Genomic DNA, 24,447 nt, shown 5'->3' on the forward strand with positions numbered 1-24,447 from the left:
ACCAACAATATTTTGTCACCTTGTGGATCAACCAAGGGTGTTTCAGATGAACAAGTAAATGTGCTGACGGGGGAATGCAACAGGAGTCCCAGCTCCTCGTGGATTTTTGAGGTAGACACCAAAATTGTAATTGCTAAACTCAAACTGTAGCATACATAATAATAGTACCATGTATGATTTGGCCTTTGCAAAATAAACTGCAAAAACTACTGTAAAATATCTATGTGGGGTGGGAATTTGGCTAGTAGTTAAGTCGCAGGTTCAGACTCCCACAGTCCGGTTAGAGCCTTACATCAGTTCCCTTTTCTTGCTTGCTGCCGCTGCGTCCCTAGAACAGTGGTGACAGCTACACTGGTCGGGTTCCCGCCACACACGGGACGCCAAACTGATTGCCTTGACGTTGGGGTTGGCCTGGCCCAGTGCCGGCTAATGCTCACATCTGGGCAGTGAACTAATGGAGCAATTATCTGTTTATCTCTGTCTCTCAGAAAGAGCTAAATATTAAATACATCCAGAAGAATGCAAAAAAATATAATTATTTAAATGCCCATCTTACCTCCTTTTAAAAACAGGACTTTTAGCCAATACACCTTTGGGGGGCATGTGTGTGTGTAACTTTGTACTTGCACTTGAATTTGGGAAGAGTCATGCCCTTCTTCAGTGCAGTCAACTGTCAGAAAACGCACCAGAACAGGTAGTGGGCACGGTGCCTAAGCAAAGGCCCGTTCTCAGGCAGCTCCTCTTTAGGGCTCTCTCTCTCTCTCTCTCTCTCTCTCTCTCACACACACACACACACACTGAAGATCCCGATGCATGCATGTCCCCAGTCAGGACTCCACAGGGACAGACTTTCTGTGCTACAGTGGTCTTCATTAGGAAGAAAACGTGGGGTTCTCCTGACGGACAACCTGTCCTTCCTGGGACACTAGAAACACTGCACCGTGTAGCTGTCGGAGAACCCTGTGTGGGGGTTTATCCATCATCTTACAGATAAGAAGATAGTACAGACTTACGAGGCACCTGGATAAAACACACTGACCACATGTAGTATATTATACATTGCTTATAATTTATATATTATACATACAATATATAGGTAGTAACTTGTGTGTATAGTATACTACAATAAATATATACAATATAACTATATACACATAAGTGTACATACTATATATTGTGTGTATATGTATATATAGCATAAATATTTGTATAATGTAGATATATAAAATTATATATAATAATAGCTCTCATTTCTACATGTGCTTTTTAGGGTTTTCCTTAAAGCTATTCCCATCCTGCCATAAGATGATCAGGTAGATGCAGCCATTTTACAAATGAGGACACGGCCAAGGTGTGGTCATCAGCTGCCTCGCAGACACTGGGGGCAGGGAGAGCAGCGTACCCAGGGCAGAGGCCACCCGGCCCAGCACATCTCCTGTGTGGGGCAGGGAGAGCAGCGTACCCAGGGCAGAGGCCACATGGCCCAGCACAGCTCCTGAGTGGGGCGGCAGACTTGGTGGGCAGAGGCCACCTGGCCCAGCACAGCTCCTGAGTGGCGCGGCAGACTGGGTGGGCAGAGGCCACCTGGCCCAGCACAGCTCCTGAGTGGGGCGGCAGACTGGGTGGGCAGAGGCCACACGGCCCAACACAGCTCCTGAGTGGGGCGGCAGACTTGGTGGGCAGAGGCCACACGGCCCAACACAGCTCCTGAGTGGGGCGGCAGACTTGGTGGGCAGAGGCCACACGGCCCAACACAGCTCCTGAGTGGGGCGGCAGACTGGGTGGGCAGAGGCCACCTGGCCCAACACAGCTCCTGAGTGGGGCGGCAGACTTGGTGGGCAGAGGCCACACGGCCCAACACAGCTCCTGAGTGGGGCGGCAGACTTGGTGGGCAGAGGCCACACGGCCCAACACAGCTCCTGAGTGGGGCAGCAAGTGGGCAGAGGCCACCTGGCCCAGCACAGCTCCTGAGTGGGGCGGCAGACTTGGTGGGCAGAGGCCACATGGCCCAGCACAGCTCCTGAGTGGGGCAGCACACTGGGTGGGCAGAGGCCACCTGGCCCAGCACAGCTCCTGAGTGGGGCAGCAGACTGGGTGGGCAGAGGCCACATGGCCCAGCACAGCTCCTTTGTGGGGCAGCAAGTGGGCAGAGGCCACATGGCCCAACACAGCTCTTGTGTGGGGCGGCAGACTGGGTGTGCCAGACTTTGCTGATGTGGAGCAGAGTTTTAGGATGGACTGTTACACACACACGAGTGTGCAGACAGCAGAGCAAGCTGAATTTGCCTCCCTGGCCACCTGTGACCTCTCTCTATTCACTGATGCAATGGCAGGGTGCTGAGCACTGTGACAGCTCTCTGCTCCCACTCAGAGCTGCATCATGGAGCCCAACAACCTCGGCCAGCAGGGAGCCTCTCGGGCTGTGGGAGCACCGCGGCCACGTGCCCGGGTGGCCTGTGTCCCCACCATGCTCTGTCCCCACACTGTGCCCATCACACGCAAACTGCCTCGGCACTGTGTGTGGCACACAGCAGGATCCTGGGGACCCTGGATCTCCTTCCTGAGCACCCAGCCTCTGCCCATGCCCGTGTGCACACAGTCCCATCCTTCCCTATCCAAACTCGGAAACACAGAGAGCTTTGGCTGATGATTCAGAGCTCTAAAAGCTACCAAACTAAAGGTCTCAGATTAAATATTTATGCTAGTTAGATAGCAATAATACCTGTGGGTGGGGGCTGTCGCCACAAGAAAATACATTTATCACGTTAGAGCGTGAATGTATTCCTTTGTAAGAACAGCTCTTTTGTCTGGGAATGTCACTAATGGACTTGCCTTAACAAATCTAATGACTGACTTCCCAGGTGTAAACACAATTCATATCAGTAACTAAATCACACTCCAATTATATGCTCAAATCTGCTCCTTTAATCCTCAACGCATCTGAAATGCAACCAGATATTTTCTCCCCCTGTGCCATCACGGCCAATCAGACAAATATTCCAAACACATCGCCCTGCAAAGGCATCTTATTTTCAAGCCACCGATTACTTGTATTCGTTGCTGTAGGCGGTGAGCTCACTGTCGTTGCGCATCCACTTGAACTCCAAAGGCCAGCTCCCCTCAGCAAGGCAGGTGAGCACAAGGCGGTTCCCTTCCAGGTGAACCTGGGGCAGGCCTGGCTCGGTCTTGAAGTATGGCGGAACATCATCTGTAATATTCCAAGAGGGGGAGAGGGAGAAAAAGCATTAAGTGAACATGAAAACAGACTCCATCCAATCAAATTATTTAAACACACTCAACTTTTGAAAGTGGAAAAATGATGACTATTTGACCCAATTAGATTGTAAATACTCCTTAACCTATTAGAAACGTGCCCAGACCATATTTCATAAAGCCAAAAGTTGAATGTCAACATCCTCTAAAGACACCCAAGGTACTTCAGTTTTACAATTAATATGGGATTCTCTCTGGGATGCCCCAGGTTCATGCTAGCCTTTGGTTTAATCACACAACCTCTGTTTAAATTGAAGGTCAAGAATATATGCACAAGCTACAGAAATTTCCACAAATAATTTTCAACTGGTTTTCAAGATAACATTAGGATACACAAGATTAGCGTACACACCCTTCTCTCACACACATAAACAAGTGGCCATCTCCTCTTCAGTTCAAGCACTCACGCCCGTCTGCGACTTTCAGAGGGATACAAAGCAGGCAACCTGATGGGTTTAGACAGTACTAGAAAGCAGCAGCAACGAGTCAACGAGTCCACGCAGAGTAACACGCAAATTGCACAGACATTATGCTGATTAAGATAACTCAGATGATGATGAGGGTTAAAGCAAAGGCTTCCAAAAACAGACAACAGTAGCCTACAGGGTAAGTAAGAGTCAGGAGAAGGGGCACCTTGGGAGGTGGCATGGTTATGAGCTTAAAGAGAGCAGACTGAGATCCAAGTCTTCACGGAGTTCTACAGGTGTATTTCCTTGGGGGAAAATCCACGGAATTGTACCCATGATCTTTTATGTGGAAACTTTTTAAGAATATGCTACACTCCAACACGAGTGGGCACGTCCCTGAGCAGGAGTCTAGTTTTCTCTTCCCTCATCAAAAATAAACAGGTTCTCTCTCTCTGTCTCGTTTTAGTCTCAGGCATATAGGCTGCTTTCGGTCTGGTTCCCAGCCCTTTCTATTCATGAACAATATTCCAGCCACACTTGGTGGCTTCTACATGAAATTCCAAGCTAGGCTGTGACTCATGCCCCTGCTCCTCCACTTGGGATTCTATACGTACGTTTCAGGTTAACCAAAGTTCTTTCCTACACCAGTTCACCTTAAAAATATCGTGCAGTTTTCATTCATGGTACTTATCAAATTTTGAAATAAAAATATTCATAAACTATATTCTGGTATATTTGCTATCTTATTGAGTCCCTAACCCAAGTCCCAGGATAATTCCAGGGACAAAGCAGAAAATGAGGAAGAACTTGTTGAAACGAATGAACATGACGGCAGCAGTCCAAGTCACACCAACAGTAGCATTTACTGTACTGGCTTTGTGCTAGAACTGGTTCTAAAGACTTACAATGTATCCACTTACTTATTACAAAGTAGATGTCCTGATTATATACAAAGCGGGTAAAAAGCAACACAGCCAACCTCAGTAACTTGCTCAAAGACACAGTTAGAAGTTGTCACATCATCGTTGAAACCCAGAAAATCTGGCCCTGAGATACCCGACTCTACAGGCGAGGATTCAGAATGTTCCAGATTTCTCAGTTTCTCAAGAACTGGAAACTCTAAGATTTCTGTAATTGTTTGTGGTGTTACTAAAGCTAAGCTTTTAAGTTGCTATAGTTTTAACATGGTAAACATCAAGCAGCATGACAATGTTAAAAATGAGACTACAGCTGCAGACCAAACAGCTGAACATACTCAGGCACTAAAACACAGAACTCCAGCACAGCCTGTCTCCGTGGGTTCTGTGGGATCTCTGTCGCTGATCCAGTGAGCAACTGAACAGACACTAGAGAAAAACCTGTGAAAAACATGTATGGATTTTTTCTTGTCATTTCCCCACATAATACAACTTAACACATATTTACATAGCCACTCTTAGGTATGAGTAACCCAGACGTGATTTAAAGCGCATGTACAGGTTATACAGACACACTACCCCCCTTTTTTATAAGGTTCTGAGCATCCATGGTTGCTGGGTGTTGGAACCCACACAGAGGGTTGTGGGGAGAGCAGTCCTGGACCCATTTACTCCAGGCACCAAGGGAATACTGCATAAAGTTTAATCTGTATGCTGACCATTGTATTACATCTCAAGTGCTATACTGCTATGCAATCATCGACCATCTACTGTCCTGATTCATTCACTGGCTTATGGTTGGGGAATTTTTCCTCTGCCAAGGGCTATGTGGATGTTTATAACATTCTTCATAGGCGATGCAAATTAGCAACTTCAAAATGAATTTACTGTTAAAGATTTACTGAATTTCAAGCAAAGCCTGTGATTGCCTAAATAGGGCAAAACCAAGTAACTTTGTGGGTTTTATGCAGGTCGGACATTTCAAATCCCTAAATTTTATGTGTGATTGAGCCAAGAACCTGAAGTAGGGAGAATTAACTAAGTCAATGATATTGAAAGCAGGTGCTAAAGGATCAGTAGGTCAAAAGGCCAGGTGGTGGGAGCCAATAGGGAGAGTAACTTCTGGAAGCACAGAACACTAAAAGCCAAGCTTGCGAGCAGGCACACAATGCCCTGTGGGCAAGACAGGCACACTGCACACAACCAACCCTGTACTATAGACACAGCACATACCAAACCTGTACTACAGACACAGCACATACCAACCCTGTACACAGACACAGCACACACCATCCCTGTACTACAGACACAGCACACACCAACCCTGCACTACAGACACAGCACATACCAAACCTGTACTACAGACACAGCACACACCAACCCTGCACTACAGACACAGCACACACCAACCCTGCACTACAGACACAGCACACACCAACCCTGCACTACAGACACAGCACATACCAAACCTGCACTACAGACACAGCACACACCAACCCTGCACTACAGACACAGCACACACCAACCCTGCACTACAGACACAGCACACACCAACCCTGCACTACAGACACAGCACATACCAAACCTGTACACAGACACAGCACACACCAACCCTGCACTACAGACACAGCACACACCAACCCTGCACTACAGACACAGCACACACCAACCCTGCACTACAGACACAGCACACACCAACCCTGCACTACAGACATAGCACACACCAACCCTGCACAACAGACCCAGCACACACCAACCCTGCACAACAGACACAGCACACACCAACCCTGCACAACAGACACAGCACACACCAACCCTGCACAACAGACACAGCACACACCAACCCTGCACTACAGACACAGCACACAACCAACCCTGTACTACAGACACAGCACGCACCAACCCTGTACTACAGACACAGCACGCACCAACACTGCACAACAGACACAGCACACACCAACCCTGCACTATTAACAAGGGTGTCCACTTTACATTCCACTGTAAATTTTGTTACGAATGGCAAATTATATGATTACTCACTTTGTATAACTTGGTTGAAAGCACTGTCAGTACTATAGTGATGATGACTGGCCATTATAAAAGAACAGCTGAGAACCCTGGAAGGAGCTGCTCAGCAGCCTCCAGGGTATAATGTGGAAAAGGAATCCAGAGGAAGCAGCAGACCTGTTTGAAAACAATGGCAGTATCCCAGGTAGAAGGTTCTAAGATGTGACACATAGTAGGTTGGGCAAACAGGAAGTTGGAATTGCTTGCTGGCTTTGGAACATTATTTAGATGGTGCAAAGCATTCTGTAGTGGTTTTGTCTGAGGGAGGAGGAAGCTTCAGGAAGGATTCCTAGATGTCTGGTTTACACCATTTTCTGGTGAGCATGCATTTATGCTGCATGCAAGAGCCTGCCGTCCACACCAGGAATGGGAAGCAGGTACAATGCCATCACTGCCAGAGGGTTACCGTCCAGATCTGATGTGGTGAAGGCTTAGGTGTGAACAGAAGCAAACATCGCCAAATCAGAAATCCATCTCTGTCTTGTTCCCGCTGCTCTCCCATACACACTGTGCCCTGGGCTCTATTTCCAGTACCTTCCAAGGTTTGGATTGTCAGCTGTGTCTTCAATTTCCCTTTCTGCCATATACTTCGGCTAAAATCATCTACTCTTATGACCCAAACAGTGCAATAAAGCGGAATTGCAATAGATAAAGCTTTGATACCTGGGGATTTACTGAGCTGCAGCCTTTATTAATGTCCCACCATTTGCACTCTATTTAACAATAGAAAAAGAAATGCCACTTCATATGATTCCAGTGTCCTACTCGGAACAGTCATAAAAGATACATCTTTTTGAAAAGAAAAAGCGTCAAGACAGAAACTCAAGAATTTAAATTTAGTTTTACAAGAGGGAGCCTCATCAGGTTCACATATTATATGGTGGCTTTAAATTTAAATGATGCCACAGTTCAGTTTTTCATGAAATTGTTAACTTAAGATGCCTATTCAATGTATAAAGTACCATGCAGGGGGCTGTGATGTGGTTGGCAAAAATATCTGAAAGAGTCATTTCACAGGGTTATAGCAAGCAAATGTCTTGGGATCTAAAGGACTGCAGAATTAGTGCAGACACTACAGGAGCAAGGGTAAAATTATCAGTGTTCTGAAATTTCACACATACAAATTAAAAGTATGACCACAACCTTTTTAACATAGACCAGCCAAAGTGGATCACACACAGTCACCTTTCTGAGCTCAGTACCATTGCTGCTGAAGATGGACAGTGGGTCCTGAGACCAAGGGAGGCCGGGAAGAGTTGGGAGGCAGGATTAGCATGCAGCCTGTGCAGAACCGCCACAAAGGCATTTCATCTTCACAGGCTTTAAATGTGAAAGAGACAAGTCTGAAAAGATTCATAAAGGGTGGAAAAATCCCTAAAGCATGATTGAGTTAGCTCAGAGGAAAAGTTTGGGCTCTCCGACCCGGCGAAAGCCAAGGGCTCACCCAGTGCTGTTCTGCAGGGAATCGTGTTTCAATTAGTAACCAGCACCCCTCCCCGTCCTCAAGGAAATGGCACCGAGAGCAGGCAGCCTTTTGATGGCTAAAAATGAACATTCTAACAGCCCAGGATGAATTACCAGAGAAAACCATGAGATCTCTACTTTCATAAATCAGTTATGAAAGACAGAGTTGCATTTGTCTGGCTAATATCGATTCAAGTCCACCCAAAAGACAAGAATGGAGTTAATGTCCTAATTTTATGACACCAAAGTTCCTTCCGTAAATTAATTTCTATGGTTTTTGCATATAATGCAAGCCGATTAAACTTCACTTGTCCAATGCAAAGATGATCTTATCTGAAAGGACACATGGCCCATGTATGAGCATTCCAAAGCAAAACCTTGACCCCTGGGTCCAGCTTCCCAACCAAGAAGAAAGGGGGACTGCCCAATCGTTTTAATTATCTGCTATGAAACAGAAAGCAGGACATCTATTGGCTGAACCGGTGTAAGGGCAACATGGATATGTACCAAGAACATCACACTCCAAGCTGCCAGTGACGGCACCACCTGGAAGAATGGCCGTCTATCCAGGGACTTACCCTCTTCCTTCAGTGTAAGATGATGATGGATAAAGGAATAATAATCACTTCGCATACAGCAGAGGTGTGGCACGAAGCAGACAAGTCTCTCGCTGCCGTGACGACAGAGCTCATGAGCCATCCATCAGGTGAGTCCAGTGGGCAAGAAGCTGCCCAGCAGCACGCCTGGACCAACCAGACGGAACAGGACCTTGTAGTCCTCAGCGCTGCTTCTGCCACAGCTACAATTCCCAGGGCAAATCATCCTTTCTCTTAAACCACTAATCTTCCTTTCAAATCCTTTACATCAAGTCCAAACATTTTTATACCCCAAGCTCATGAATTTGCCCCTAACAAACAGTTTTGTTTTTCAAATTCCAGTGAGACAAAAAAAGCACAGAGCATAAAGCATCACAAGTAAACAACTACCCTGGAAGTATGAGCAGGTCTTTCCTGTAAATCATGTTTCCATGTGAGCAGCGGGCAGTCCATTACTAACTCCACTGAGGCCAGGGGTGCCATCTGGCAGCACGGTGTGCTGGCTTCCTAACAGGAACACTCGAGTCCCTAGAGAAACCAATCATGCACTCATGTATATTTCTGAGGTTAAAACTAAATACGGAGATATACAGGTTCTACTCTAGTCACACTGTAAATAAGGAAGGGTCACCCTGTGAGGTCCCTGCTGTAAGAAAGGACAGTTCAAGCTGCACCTTCTGGAATCACTCATATATTCCCCTGGTAACTAGCAGTGAAACAACAGGAGGACGAGGCTGAGGGTGAGTGCTGGAGAGGAGCACAAGTCTGAACTGTTATGCACTGTAAAGCTCACACTACGTAATTACTCAGTACCAATTTGGTCTTACTACGTAACATGAAAACAGGATGTTTTCCAACTGTCCCGTTACCTGCTTTCCGATGAAACGCAGGTCACTTTCCATCCACCTGTGTCCTAATTCATACAGTTCAGTCTCTGGCCCTCACCAGACAGCTTCACTGGATCCTGACTCTGCCAAACTTCTCACAAAAGAATTAGACGCGCACTTGCTCCTGGTACACAGGCACGGAGGCACGCAGTGGTTCCATTTCCCAAGTATCTACCGGCTCCTCAGCACGGGGCCACAGCTGACCCTGGCGTGATGCTCAAAGGCACACCATGAGGTCAGACAGCAGAGGCACGAAGACACTGCTGTGAGAAGTCACTCGAGGTCCTCGACGAGGCCTTCGCGTGGCTCAGCCCCACTTCTCAGGGCACTGACCGCCAGGCCTCACTGCCCAGGAGCCCGGGACGAGCTGACACTCAGACTCCACAGGCTCCAGACCCCGGTCCAGTGTTACAAGCCACACTCAGATGAGTCACTGGCTATGCAGTGGCTTTCAAAGGCTTCCAGAGGGTTCTCCAGGTTGGTGTGAAACAGTCTGGGGCCCAGAGGTGTGAATGCCTCACCACACACTCAAACCAAGTGATAGAGAAACTGCTCAATCATTCTTTCTGGTCTTGGTGCCACTATTTTCTGAAAGGTACTACAATCAGAAGGAACAAAGCAGGCCAAAGCTCACATTGCGTATTTCTAGACCTCAACATAAAGTAATCATTTTAGGCTCAAGAGTTTGGCTACCACGTATGACACACTCCCCAAGTAGTTGGTCCATGGTGTCCTTGTGGATATTTGAAACAAGGCATACAAACCCAAAGGCTCCAGAAGGACCCTGGGGTTTCCATTAGACGGGATCGTGAGCAGCTTTCCCAGGCTTCCGGAAGCGTGGGGGTCACACTGACATCTCCATTTTCTCTGAGACCAACACGAAGTAATAGGACATTTAAGTGAACTCCTGGGGGTAAAGCTATGCTGCCAGTATTGTCCCCTAAGAAAACACTCAAATTTCCAGACTAATCTACCGTTGAAGCTGATGCTAGAAGCATTTAGCATTTACGCACTGGTTTAAAAGTACACTGTGCTAATCTGCTTTAACACATAAATTAGTAAGAGACAGTAGGATAAAAGAAATTCCTATTTCTCCAGAATGAAATAAGCTTTCAGCCTTCTTATGTTTTCCTTCAAAGCAAAAATGTGCAAAATTGTCACTTCAATGGTCTCTACTGCAAAAGTATAAGCAACAAAAAGAGAAGTTATTAGAAATAACTGACATTATTCTTGAATATGACACAAAATTTCTTTTAAAGATTCTTTCAAATAAGTCTAGAAATCCAACTTGGTTTAAAGAATAGGTCAAAGAAAAGAAGCTAGTATGTGACTGACTTTTTCCTTGCTTAGCTATTCCCTGGTGAGGTTACAGAAAATCTAACAGAAATAAAACCTGGGACAGAAAAACACCTAAGTGGGGAAGACATGATTTCAGACCCAGCAAGTGACATTTGAGAAGAACTGCCTTAGGACACCTAAGCTCCATCAGGAAAGCCCACCACAGTCACAAAGGATTTAGCCACACAACAATCGCAAAGGATATCTCAAGAAGTACCCTCATGTGATGGCAGTTTGAAGCAAAGACTAAGGAAATCCTGGGCTCCAACCCCAGCTCCACTGCTCTCAAGCCCTGCAGTCGTGAGCGACCTACACTGCAAATCCCCTTCAAAATCAACAAAATACCAAGCCAACTTCAAGATTAACAGTCCTCTCTCTTTTTTTAGAGTTTCATTGCAATTTTCCACTGAGGACCCGTAAATTCTTGTTTCTATGAGTTATTCCTGTTCATATTAATCACATGAGAAAAGTAATAGCATGAATGTTTAAAAGATGTAGTGGTTTGGGGCCAGCATGATGGGGCAACTGGCTACTCCGCTGCCTCCAAGCGCCAGCATTCCATATGGCTGCCAGTTTGTGTCCCGGATGCTCCGCTTCCCATGCAACTCCCTGCAAGTGGCCTTGGAAGTAGAAGAGGATGGCCCCGAGACCCTGTACCCACGTGAGAGACCTGGAGGAGGCTCCTGGCTCCAGATCACATGAGCTCACCTCTGGCCCATGTGGCCATTTAGGAGTGAACCAGTGGATGGAAGATCTTTCTGTCTCTCCTCTCTGCAAATGTGCCTTTCCAATGAAAGTGAGTGAGTGTGTAAGTAGACAGATAAATAAATAAATGCGAAAGAAGAGATGCAATGGCTTGCTTAAAGGGGACACTGACTTAATTTATGCGAATACCAAAGACATTTTTCTGAAAATTAACTATTAGTCCCCCCAAACTACTGAGACATGTGGCCTAGTTTTCTATTTATATTTTCAAGGTCTGGCCTAATAAAAGAGCAGTGGTCCCTTACATATGCTTCCCCATTCAGCATCAGCAAGCTGCTGCTTCAGCTGCAGGGCATGAATGAAGCACAGGCTCCCAGGTGGTAGTCGGAAAAAGAGGCAGTTTAAGCCCACAAATCATTGTTGGCATTCCTGGCACGGCTCGATCAGCACCGTGTGCTGGCCGATCCATGACCATTCGCTGCAGTGTGGAACCTGAAACTCCATCAACAAAATGCTGGTACATTAAAAGCTTTTGTCTTACACTTTGGTCTTTTACACAACCATTTTCCAAATGTTGACACATTTCTTCACACAATGTGAAAAACACCATGTGTTAGCCTCGCTGCAGATCTCGTCAGACAAGTCCCCAGGTAACGGGGAAGCATCCAGCTCCTGGAGGCATATGCTAGATTGCCTAAATGCTAATTTTACTTATGAACTTGAGTTTTATCATTAACCACAAACTCTGTCAGTTATCTTCACAGACAAAACAGGCTTATTTCATCCACTTTCAATAAAATGGTGCCAAACACCCAAGTGTGAATTATGCTAATTTGTCTGTCAATCCCTACGTCACGTGGAAACGGAGCACCACACACACAATGAGGGGGCTCCATTCCCGGCTTGGACAACTTCCCAAGAACTTTGCTTGGAAGCAATCCTCCTCTTGTAGCATGTGGAAGTGCTTCAGCCGTAACTCACATTTGGGCAAAGAATATTAAAATGGCATGTATTTGAGTCAAAAATGTATTACACTGAATGATTTTTACCACTTCTAGGGCAGTCTCAAGAGAACCAAGTTGTGTGGGCTTTTTTGTTGCTTTTTATAAAATCATAGTTGTGTGCAGCAGAGGAAGATAGCAGTCTGTGTTTGTGTATTGTGGTCTGTGCTTGTGTGTAGTGGTCTTTGGTTGCGTGCAGTTGTCTGTGGCTGTGTGTAGTGGTCTGTGGTTGTGTGTAGTGGTCTTTGTGTGTAGTGGTCTGTGGTTGTATACTGCAGTCTGTGGTTGTGTGTAGCGGTCTGTGCTTGTGTGTAGCAATCTGTGGTTGTGTGCAGTGGTCTGTGGTTGTGTGTAATGGTCTGTGGTTGTGTATTGTGGTCTGTGGTTGTATGTAGTGGTCTGTGGTTGTGTGCAGTGGTCTGTGGTTGTGTGCAGTGGTCTGTGGTTGTGGGTAGTGGTCTATGCTTGTGGGTAGTGGTCTGTGGTTGTGTGTAGCAGTATGTGGTTGTTTTTGGCAGAGGAAGGCAGCAGTCTGGCCAGTACAGCTGGGCACCATGGTCTCCAAATAAGTACCTGCTCAAGTACTAGGAGTTCGGTCATAACTGTGTCATGAACAAAAACACAAGGTCTTTTGCTATTATAAAATGATCTTGGTCTTGTGGCCTCTGCTAGCAAAGAGGCCCAGGGACCACCAGAGGTGCTTGGTCAACATCTGGAGACAGCTGTTCTAGAGCCGCCTCAACGATTAAATTAGTTAATGTGCATGAAATGCGCATGGCAACGACTCGTGGGGAAGCATAATATACCTGTTAGCTTCTATTAGAACATGCTGGCACAGAATAAAATTGCATCTTCCTACTGAATGTTCAATCTTGAACTTCATCCAGAATGCATTTGCTTTCGGCTTTCTAAATAACACACATAAATCAGGTTGTAGTCTTAAATGTCAATAACTATTAAGCCAAAGAAGTTGTTCAATTTAAAGAAAAACAGGTGTTCATATTTTCAATTACTTCAAAGTTCTAGAGAAGTCTAAATATTGATTTCATTATTTATCGTTTCATTCAACAAACCTTTATTAAATACCTATAGAGACTTCTAAGAGATTGGAATACAGATGTGAATTAAAAAAACAATAAAAATTAGGACTTAGTGGAACTTAACTTTTAGGGAGACAATCAGTAAACCAACAAGAAAAGCACAGCAGTCTACTCTGCTGAAGTTAATATTTCTATGCAAATCACTTCGTGTCTCTTCAGGAAATGGGGAACTGATACTGCTTCAGCAGGGACGGTGTGCTCGTTCAACACAACTCTGTCCCACAACATTCATGTCACAGTACCACGAACACACCTCATCACCAGAGTGCCAAGGACGCAATCCACAGCACGACAGTGTGACGGCCTTAGAGGGCAGGACCGGCCTTAGACTGAGACAACAGCCACTTTGTGCAGTACAAGCAGCAGCTGGCTCTCAGGAGTCAGAAGCGCCTCTTTCACAGCACGCTGTTGGGAGGAGCCCCACGTGCTAAAGAATAGGCCCAGAAGGCTTATCCCATCAGGGAAACAGGAAATCAGCAGTGTCCTGGCTACAGTTCCACGGGCTGTGAGGAGCCTGTCCCAGTGGTGTCCCCCTTCAGGTTCACAGGGCATGGAACTCATCGGGAACACAGTGGGGAATAATAAGAGGAACACACGTGTTTCATAATAATGCCATACAAAGATGAGAGAGAAGAAATGAAGATCTGGGGAGACAAGGGCTTCAATGAGAGGCTGCCAGATCAGAAATGAAGAAACTGAAAAGGGAAGGGGGTCCCAAGCTGTGGGAACAGCGAAGGTCTCAGCTAACTGTCCCCAAACAGGAAAAGGACCAGGGCAGGATCAGGCAGATGAGGAGTGGCTGGAGGACTGGACTGTGGCGTCCACACCTGCTCCTGGAGGATGATGGGACTGGACTGTGGCGTCCACACGTGCTCCTGGAGGATGGTGGGACTGGACTGTGGCGTCCACACGTGCTCCTGGAGGATGGTGGGACTGGACTGTGGCGTCCACACGTGCTCCTGGAGGATGGTGGGACTGGACTGTGGCGTCCACACGTGCTCCTGGAGGATGGTGGGACTGGACTGTGGCGTCCACACGTGCTCCTGGAGGATGGTGGGACTGGACTGTGGCGTCCACACGTGCTCCTGGAGGATGGTGGGACTGGACTGTGGCGTCCACACGTGCTCCTGGAGGATGGTGGGACTGGACTGTGGCGTCCACACGTGCTCCTGGAGGATGGTGGGACTGGACTGTGGCGTCCACACGTGCTCCTGGAGGATGGTGGGACTGGACTGTGGCGTCCACACGTGCTCCTGGAGGATGGTGGGACTGGACTGTGGCGTCCACACGTGCTCCTGGAGGATGGTGGGACTGGACTGTGGCGTCCACACGTGCTCCTGGAGGATGGTGGGACTGGACTGTGGCGTCCACACGTGCTCCTGGAGGATGGTGGGACTGGACTGTGGCGTCCACACGTGCTCCTGGAGGATGGTGGGACTGGACTGTGGCGTCCACACGTGCTCCTGGAGGATGGTGGGACTGGACTGTGGCGTCCACACGTGCTCCTGGAGGATGGTGGGACTGGACTGTGGCGTCCACACGTGCTCCTGGAGGATGGTGGGACTGGACTGTGGCGTCCACACGTGCTCCTGGAGGATGGTGGGACTGGACTGTGGCGTCCACACGTGCTCCTGGAGGATGGTGGGACTGGACTGTGGCGTCCACACGTGCTCCTGGAGGATGGTGGGACTGGACTGTGGCGTCCACACGTGCTCCTGGAGGATGGTGGGACTGGACTGTGGCGTCCACACGTGCTCCTGGAGGATGGTGGGACTGGACTGTGGCGTCCACACGTGCTCCTGGAGGATGGTGGGACTGGACTGTGGCGTCCACACGTGCTCCTGGAGGATGGTGGGACTGGACTGTGGCGTCCACACGTGCTCCTGGAGGATGGTGGGACTGGACTGTGGCGTCCACACGTGCTCCTGGAGGATGGTGGGACTGGACTGTGGCGTCCACACGTGCTCCTGGAGGATGGTGGGACTGGACTGTGGCGTCCACACGTGCTCCTGGAGGATGGGGGAGCTAGCTGTCTGTACTGCTATGGTCTGCACAGCTGGTGCACTGCTCATACAGCAGGCCGTTGAGCAGAGAGCGGGTTGCTGGCGCAGGGCTAGGCAATCACTCAACAGGCTGCAGTTAATCCAGGTGAGAAGTTACACATTATAGCAAGCTGGCTGCAGAGGAGGGGGTAACAGGTGGTTAGCTTTCCGACATAAAGACTGAGCCAACAGAACAGAACATGTAGGGCATGGAATACAAGGAAGAAAAGCCAACGATGACGCTAAGGTCTGTCCTAAGATACTGGACTGTGGGTGATGCTGGAGGAGCAGGCCTAGGGAAGAACAAGACCCTGATGGTGAACACAAGAGGCTTTATTTATGAGGCTGCCACACAGAGCTGAGACTGGTACTTACATCCTGGCAATGTGGGGGATTTTTCGAGAACTGCTAAATTAACACTTGACATTAGATAAGTAGATAATTCCACATCATTAATCCTAAGGAGAAAGAGCACTGGTTTCAAAAAACAACACTTTCACCAAAGACCAAGCACACACACACACACCCATTTTTAAGCAATCTGTGAGAGGGGGGAGCAGTGCCTGTTTAGTGGGTAAAGCTGCCACCTGTGTGTCCTATGGGCACTGGTGCCAGTAATGAGGCGTGAACCAGTGCACAAAATCTCCCTTACTCCATTTCTTTTTAAAAAAAGATTTATTTACTTTTATTGGAAATACAGATTTACAGAGAAAAGGAGAGACAGAGAGGAAGACCACCATCCACTGGTTCACTGTCCAAGTAGCCGCTACAACCGGAGCTGAGCTCAATCCAAAGCCAGGAGCCAGGAGCTTCTTCCAGGTCTCCCACACAAGCGCAGGGTCCCAAGGCTTTGAGCTGTCCTCTGCTGCTTTCCCAGCCACAGGCAGGGAGCTGGCTGGGAAGTGGGGCAGCCGGGATATGAACTGGCACCCATATGGGATCCTGGCACATGCAAGGAGAGGACTTTAACCACTAGGCTACCACACAGGGCCCTACTCTCTCTTTCAAATAAACAAAAATTTAAAATAAGTATTTACAAAAGCTCTGAAATAATTTTATCCTGGGGTACAATTTTAATATTTCCTTATCAGGATCACCAGTTGGTCAAAACTGGAAAGATGCAAGCATTAAATATTGTGTAATATTCATATCCAACATAAGAACAGTTCCTGTCCTCCAGTGCAGGGGCGTGAATAACCAACCATGATTTTTAATGGCTGGACTGCACAAGACGGGCTGTGAAGGGCACTAGCCGTGCAGCACAGGGAGGCCCTGCGTGGCTGAGTCTCCAACGGACGAGGTGCAGAGCTGCCCCGGGGCCTGCGGGTGCTTCTGGTGGACACAGCTTCACTTGGGCGGCACACTGTGGATGTTAAGCACAAAACGAACCTGGAACCGGTGATTCATGTGTGATTTTAACATGACAGACACCAGACCGGAAGGTCTGTAAACTGGCTCATCTGATTACATAACTTCTCCTTCATGTGCCAACAGTACAGACAGAATAAAAGATATGTATTTATTTTTTTCCCTCAGAGGCCAACAGATCATTGATCAAGACAGATGATAAGCGGTGAGAGCTGACCCCCACACGCCAGGATACCTGGGTTTGAGTCCCAGCTCTGGTGTCCAAGTCCAGACTGCTGCTAAAGTTGACGCAAGCACTTGGGACCCGACAGTCCCTGGCGAGACCTGCTTGGAGCCGCCAACCCCTGCCTCAGTCTGGCCCGGCTTGTAAGCAGCACATGAGGGGGACACACGACTGTCTATGCATCTGCTGCCCACCTCTCAAGTAACTCAAGATCCGTCCTGGCCATAAATCAAATCAAGTGAGCAGGCTGTACCTGCCTCCAAACACCTGGAAATTGAGCAACACACATTTAAATAACAAATTTAAGAAAACGTCTCAAAGAAAAATTAAAGAGACATACCACTGAATGTAAAAGCTACATATCAAAATATGTGAGGTGCAGATTTATAGCAAACGTGGTGTTGACAGATTTATAGCATTGGAATGTTCACATCAGAAGAAAACTCTCAAATCAATCAGCAAACTCCTTCCGGAAAAAGAAAGAGAGGGAAAAAAAAGCCTGCAAACAAACCCAAAATAATCTTAAGAAAACTAAGAGATAATGGATCAGAGAGTTATTTCTCAGGAGGAAAGAGAAGTGTTAAGCTATAAGAAAGATAAAAAGAAATAAGTAGAAAGACGACACTGATCAGCACTGGCCATGAAACAGGGGACATCACTACAGACCTTACCGCCATCAAAAAACCATACCATGAATAAAACTTTATGCACATAATTGTGACAATTTAGAAGTGATGACCCAATAACTGCGAATTACAAACTACCAAACAAAATAAACCGGAAAAGCCCCACGGCCAGTTGAGGAAAAGAAGTCCATAACTTATAAGCTTCTGAAGATAAAATGCTGAAACTCAGGAGGTTTCTCAGCTCATTACCATATTAAAACATTTACACACCACAGCTAAATGGGACACAGTCAAGTGCAAAGGACTAGTTCATCCCTGAAAAATAAGTCAGCATAATCTACCTCAGCAATAAGAATAGAACAGTACTAAATATCAACTGAGACCAAAAAAGGGTGTGACAAAACCTTACATTTGTTTAAAAAGGAAAACACACAGCATTTCTACAATGGGCCAAGCTGTATCTGCAACAACCTGGGACGGACGTAAAGAGCATTTTGCTGAGTGAGCTACACATTTCAAAAAACCCTCTTAGGGTCCAGCACGGTAGCCTTAGTGGCTAATGTCCTCGCCTTACAGGCACCAGGATCCTATATGGGCACTAGTTTATATCCCAGCTGTCAGCTTCCCAGCCAGCTCCCTGCTTGTGGCCTGGGAAAGCATCAGAGGATGGCCCAAAGCCTTGGGACCCTACACTCGTGTAGGGAACCCAGAAGAAGCTCCTGGCTCCTGGCTTCGGATTGAGCTCAGCTCCAGCCGTTGCAGCCACTTGGGGAGTGAACCAGCAGATGGAAAATCTTTTCTCTGTTTCTCTACTTTGTAAAGTCTGCCTTTCCAGTAAAAATAAATAATCTTTTAAAAAAAAGCCTGTTCAGTAAAATTCCACTAACATAACTTTGTTGAAATGACAGACTCACAGAAAGCAGAGCTTGGCAGTGGCTGAAGGCCAGGGCTGAGTGGGGTGGGCAAGCCCGGCCATGTCTGTGGCGCTGGAAGCATTCAGTGTCCTGCTTCCACTGACGGCATGCTCACTATAATCCTGTATTATAATACTGTTACACATATCCAGGGAAAATGGCTAAGAAAACTGAACGAAGTTGGCACCCTGGCTCTGCTGACTAATCCTCCACCTCCAAGCACTGGCATCGCATGCGGGTATCAGCTCGTGTCCTGGCTCTCCTCTTCACATCCAGCTCCTTGCTTATGGCCTGGGAGAGCAGAGGACTCGGCCCAATGCCATCCACGTGGGAGAACCAGAAAAGTTCCTGGCTCCTGGCTTCAGCTCAGCTCAGTTCTGGTTATGGCAACCATTTGGAGAGTGACCAGAAGATGGAGAACCTTTGTCTCTCCTTCTCTCTGTAAAAATCTGCCTTTCCAATAAAAATAAATGAATATTAAAAAGAAAAATAGTGCAAAGTTACACGAGATTTCTCTGTATAATCTCTAGTAAGTGCATATTAATCTACAATGATCTCAAAATATTTTCTTAAACCAAGCATCTAATAGGAAATCTATGAATATGAAGAAATACTGCCTACACATTTCTTAAAGTTTTTTTTAATCCAGATTATGTAAAGAATGTATATGTCTCCATAAGCAAGATAAAACACGTAGTGAACCAGGGCTCACACACATGCTTCATGACACAAGCCACATCCTCACTCAACAAGCAGCAACACTGCTGACAACGTAGCGCACTGCGCCAGCCTGGCAGAGCGCTGACAACGTAGCGCACTGCGCCGGCCTGGCAGAGCGTATACCAGAATCGGAATGACGATGAACAAACGAGAGACAAACGTCACGGTAGGAAAGTGCGTGGAAATGTCAATTTTCACACATTGCTAGAGCATGTGGAAGTCAGACAATCACATTTAGGAAAAGATTTGGCAATTTCTTATTAAACACCTAAACAATGACCCGATCATCTAAACCTAGGTATTGCCCTAAGACAAAAGCCAACATATGATCCCATGAAAATGAGACCCACAGTATACTTATCACAACTTGGACTGAATCTGCGAAAGGGACTCGCCAGTCAAGCCAGTCAAGTCAGCACCAGCTACAAGACTCACAGAGGCCCTGCCTGCTGAGGAACGCAGGACGAAGTTCAAGCACAGGCAAAATGAAGTTCCATGAGAAAAAGGAGGATGTAGGTTGACCAGAAGGGCAAGAGGGAACCGGTTGGAATGATGGAACATTCAACGTTTGGGCTATGCTGGAAATGCCCCAACTCTGTATTTGTCCAAATTTGTTAAACAGAACTCTTTCTGAATATCACTATCTACAGTGATTTTCACCTCAACCAAAAATCTAACCGCTGTTTCAGAAATGGAGACACATATTTTGAAGTGAAGGTTTGGTTGCTTGGAACTGTTTAAAAGGCTTGAGGATGTAAGCATTTTAAAAATGTTTTCTGGCACTATTATGTTTATAGAATTCCTGTTTGCTAATGAAAGTTCAACTCTTCTACCACTTAACTCCTCCCACGCACCTTTCTCCCAAGCACTAGATAGGAGCAGGAGTACAGCTCCTATCAGTACTAACAGTACCTAACAACTAGAGAGCATTTACTGCATGCTTATGAGGAAATTAAAAGCAATTTAATTCCTTGAAATGAAGAGTTATAGAGAGGAGGGAGAAACAGAATGAGATCTTCCATCCATAGGTTCACTTCCCACATGGCTTCACTGGCTGGGGCTGGGCCAGGCTGAAGCCGGAAGCTTCACCTGAGTCGCCCAAGATAAGTGGCAGGCGCCAAAGTACACAGGCCATCTTTCCCTTTTATTTAGCACGAAGCTGGATTTGAAGCCGAGCAGCCAGGACTGGTGCTGGTGATCATACGAAATGGCAAGCCTCACATCACAGGTGTTGGCTTAACCCCCAAGAGGGAATATTGTAACAAGTAACACCTGAAATGTTTCCACAAAAACTCTTATACATATATTCTTAATACCTTTTCATAAGTCAAGAAATCTTACAGATAGGCAGCTTATTCAGAGTTAGATACAGTAATTAGTAAGTCAAGATATAATCACTAATGCATAATTAACTCCATTATCATGTCATTTTGCTCCACTGCCCATGAGGTTACGAGTATAAGCTAAAAGTAAACAGAATTATGATGTTTAATTAAATAGTAATATTTGTGAGTTTCATATCATGCATAATAGTTTGTGTGTTTCAGAAAACACACATACAAATGTCCCTCTTATCCAAGACCAAGCTATACCCAGATCATCGTTATGAGAAAACCAAAGACAATTAGTACAGCATCCCTGTATTTGATGCAATGAACGTTCCATGAATTAACAAAGCTGAGTTATAAAAGTGAACAGACTGGGGTGGGTGTGGCACAGGAGGCAAAGTCACTTTGGGGAAATGGGTATTCCACATCGCAGTGCTAATGTGAGTCCTGGCTATTCCGCTTCCAAGTCAGATCCCAGCCAAAACGCACTGCAGGCCAGATGACAGATGGAACGCCTGAGCTCTTCCCTCTCCGCGGGGACAACCAGATGAGCCTCTGGCTCCTGGCTTCAGCTGGATACACAGCTGGCTGCTACAGCCACCTGCAGAGTAAAGATACATGGAGACGAATCTCTCTCTCAACCCTTCAAATAAATACATAAACCCTCTTAAATAACATGCAAAATTTCCAAAAGCAAAATGCCACAATGACAACTATAGTGTTAATTAACTAGTTTTAAAATATGCTATCATTCAGGCTAAACGAAAAAGAAATCAGTGTAAGTATGGCTGAGAACAAGCAAGGACTCGCTGTGCTCGCTACAAAGGTATTTTCCACATCAAACACCGGTTTGTGTTTAACACAACACAGAACCAAGTAGAGATGAAATCAAACAAAGTGATCTCTGTATGTAAACCTACCAGGAAAGCTTTTAAACTCTAAATATTAGATACGACTTAGCTTTAGCTAGAGCTGGTATTTTCTTACTTTCAGTACAACATAGGTAAGATTCTTCAAGGATCTTTTACTTTAAACCTATCGTCATCTGTGACGTGGTAGCAAATTTCATAAAAGCATAAACTAATCTTCTTCTGTCTGTGGGATCTCTAAAACAAGCAGCCATTTTCCCTATATTCTGAAGGCTAACAAGCCCATCACAAATGTGAACATGTTGAGTCATCAGGAACAGGAATCAGTGTGCTCACTCACTCACTCCTGTGCCTGAGACGGCACTTAGCACGGCTGTGTCCCCGGCTCCATTCCCCACTCCACCTCCTGCTAGGCACACCCTGACAGGAACAGCTGCGACCTGAATAACTGGGTTCTTGCCACGCACGCCCCGGCAGACCCGGACCCCGCTCCCTGCTTCACCCTCAGCTGTCACAGGCTCTTCAGGGGTGAGCCGGCAGACGTGAGCTCACACAGCCTGCCTCCCAAATCAAAACATTACAATTAATTTAAAACAGGGAAAACATCAAGTGCCGGCCAGCATGTGCAGAGACCTTGGACAGTGCAGGTGAGCAGAAAATGGAAACACACTAGCAGCTGCTCAAAATATTAAGTATCAAGTCGCCGCAACAGGTAACATCAAAAACCCCTTCACAAATACTCCTGGCTACATGATGACAGCCAGCAAGTGGGGAAAATACACAAGTATCGATCCAGTAAGGAATACATCCTCACAACCCAACATCACGTAACAACACAACACATCCTGGTCAATGAAGGAAGTGGGTGACAAGGGCCTCCGCACAGCATGGCTGCGCTAACACAGACACAGAGAACAGGTCAGAGGCTACCTGGGGCATGTGGGAGTGCAGTGAGGAGAGGGAGCAGGATGACAGTCTAAAAACAGATCACGGTCCTTGTTGAACAGCTCTAATAGCACCGACAATCTGCACAGGTGATCTCAAGATTGTCAGTTACATCTCAATATCCCTGTTAAAACCACACACTGACAAAACCTCAATACGATTCGTACTAGGCACGGAAAGCTCTACTTCTTCTATTTTTTATTTGTTTACTTTTACCTGTGAGCAAATGGAGGCACCCATGTATTAAGGGAAGCAAAGTCAGGTTTATGCTCTTACTCACTGTGCCAAAGCCCTTTTGGTTTGGTTCTGTCAGCAGCAGCCTCTAAGCAGGCAGGAGAGCGAGGTTAGAAAGCACGCATGCCAGGGAGGAGCAGCAAGGCACAGAGGAACACCGGGCCCTAATGTGGACACAGGAGGCCTTTCCAAGAGGCTAACACGTTGTCACATAGTGGGTGAAGCTGCCACCTGTAATGTCAACATCCTATACGGATGCCCAGTTCTTGTCCTGACTGTTCCACTTCTGATCCAGCCCCATGCCAGCCTTGAAAAGCATATTGAGATGGCCCAAGTTCTTGCACCTGGCTCCCAGCTCTGGACCAGCCCAGGTCCGGCTGCTGTGATCATCTGGGGAGCGAACCAGCGGACAGAAAACCTGTCTCCTGTCTCATTATGCCTTTGAAATAAATACCTATGTCTACACACACACACACACACACACACACACACACACACACACACACATACAGGAGAACAAGAAAAAAGAGGAAGAGGAAGAAGTTGTTAACAGGTTTTACTTTATTTTTTATTTGTTCACTCCAGAAACCAGGATAGCTGTCTTTTCAACCAGATCTTTAGCTAAGGCTGATAAACACAATCCCTTTGCAATAAAAGTTTAAAAATCTTTTTTTAAAAAAAAAGCACAGCCAGTAAACACAAGGGAGAAAACATGTCATAAAATATTTTCTAAGTGTTCTTCCAAACAATCAGGAATCACATGACTAGAATTGTAAGAAGAAAGCTGAGTCGTCTCAGAGCCACCAAGGACCCCGAGGAAAGAGAATCAGAAGACCCTACAGAATGCTCTGCCGGATCTGACGTCATTACCACATCTGAAAGGCAAGAGAGTGCAAGGATCCCTCTCTGGCCGCATGCGCGAGGGGGACACGGCCACATGAAGGGAGGGGAAGGTAAAACGCCCCTCCAGAACCCTGCGCTTCCACATGCAGCCCTCCCCAAGTGTGTTTTCAAGACATCACCTTCAGATGAAATGACGCCTTAGAATAACACCAAACACATTGGCCGGTCACCAGAGAGGCCACACACACTCCAGTACCCTCCCCAGCTGTGGGATGGAGACACACCACCGCAAAGATCCAACAGCAACATCTCAGATCCAACAGGAGCACATCTCAGTGCCCAGTGCACTGTAAGCCTGCAGTGGCCAGGAGGACTCAGAGTCCAGCAGACGGCACCTTGAGTCTATCAACAAGCAATGCAGCAAAAGGAAACTGCACAGCAAGCACGCATCTCCTCATAGTCAGACAGAACGTTTCCAAGGTGGCAGCCTAAGCCATCGCTGCAGTTGCTAAGATGGAGCTAAGCTCTCTGTATAAAGCAACAACATTTGCCCATGCAGGGTTGGCACAGCTAGAGTCTC

The 24,447-nt window shown here is 46.7% G+C and overlaps 1 protein-coding gene across 1 annotated transcript in view; it reads right to left on the reverse strand.

Annotated features, from left to right (window-relative positions):
- SDK1 (sidekick cell adhesion molecule 1) overlaps positions 1-24,447 on the reverse strand; it is an 880,998-nt gene that overhangs the window by 510,987 nt on the left and 345,564 nt on the right. Inside the window, exon 2 of the mRNA XM_058680763.1 lies at positions 3,049-3,208. Coding sequence (XP_058536746.1) covers positions 3,049-3,208 — 160 coding nt within the window. The remainder of the gene's footprint in view (positions 1-3,048; positions 3,209-24,447) is intronic.

The sequence above is a fragment of the Ochotona princeps genome, chromosome 24 (genome assembly GCF_030435755.1).
Source record: "Ochotona princeps isolate mOchPri1 chromosome 24, mOchPri1.hap1, whole genome shotgun sequence".
Classification (NCBI taxonomy): domain Eukaryota; kingdom Metazoa; phylum Chordata; class Mammalia; order Lagomorpha; family Ochotonidae; genus Ochotona; species Ochotona princeps.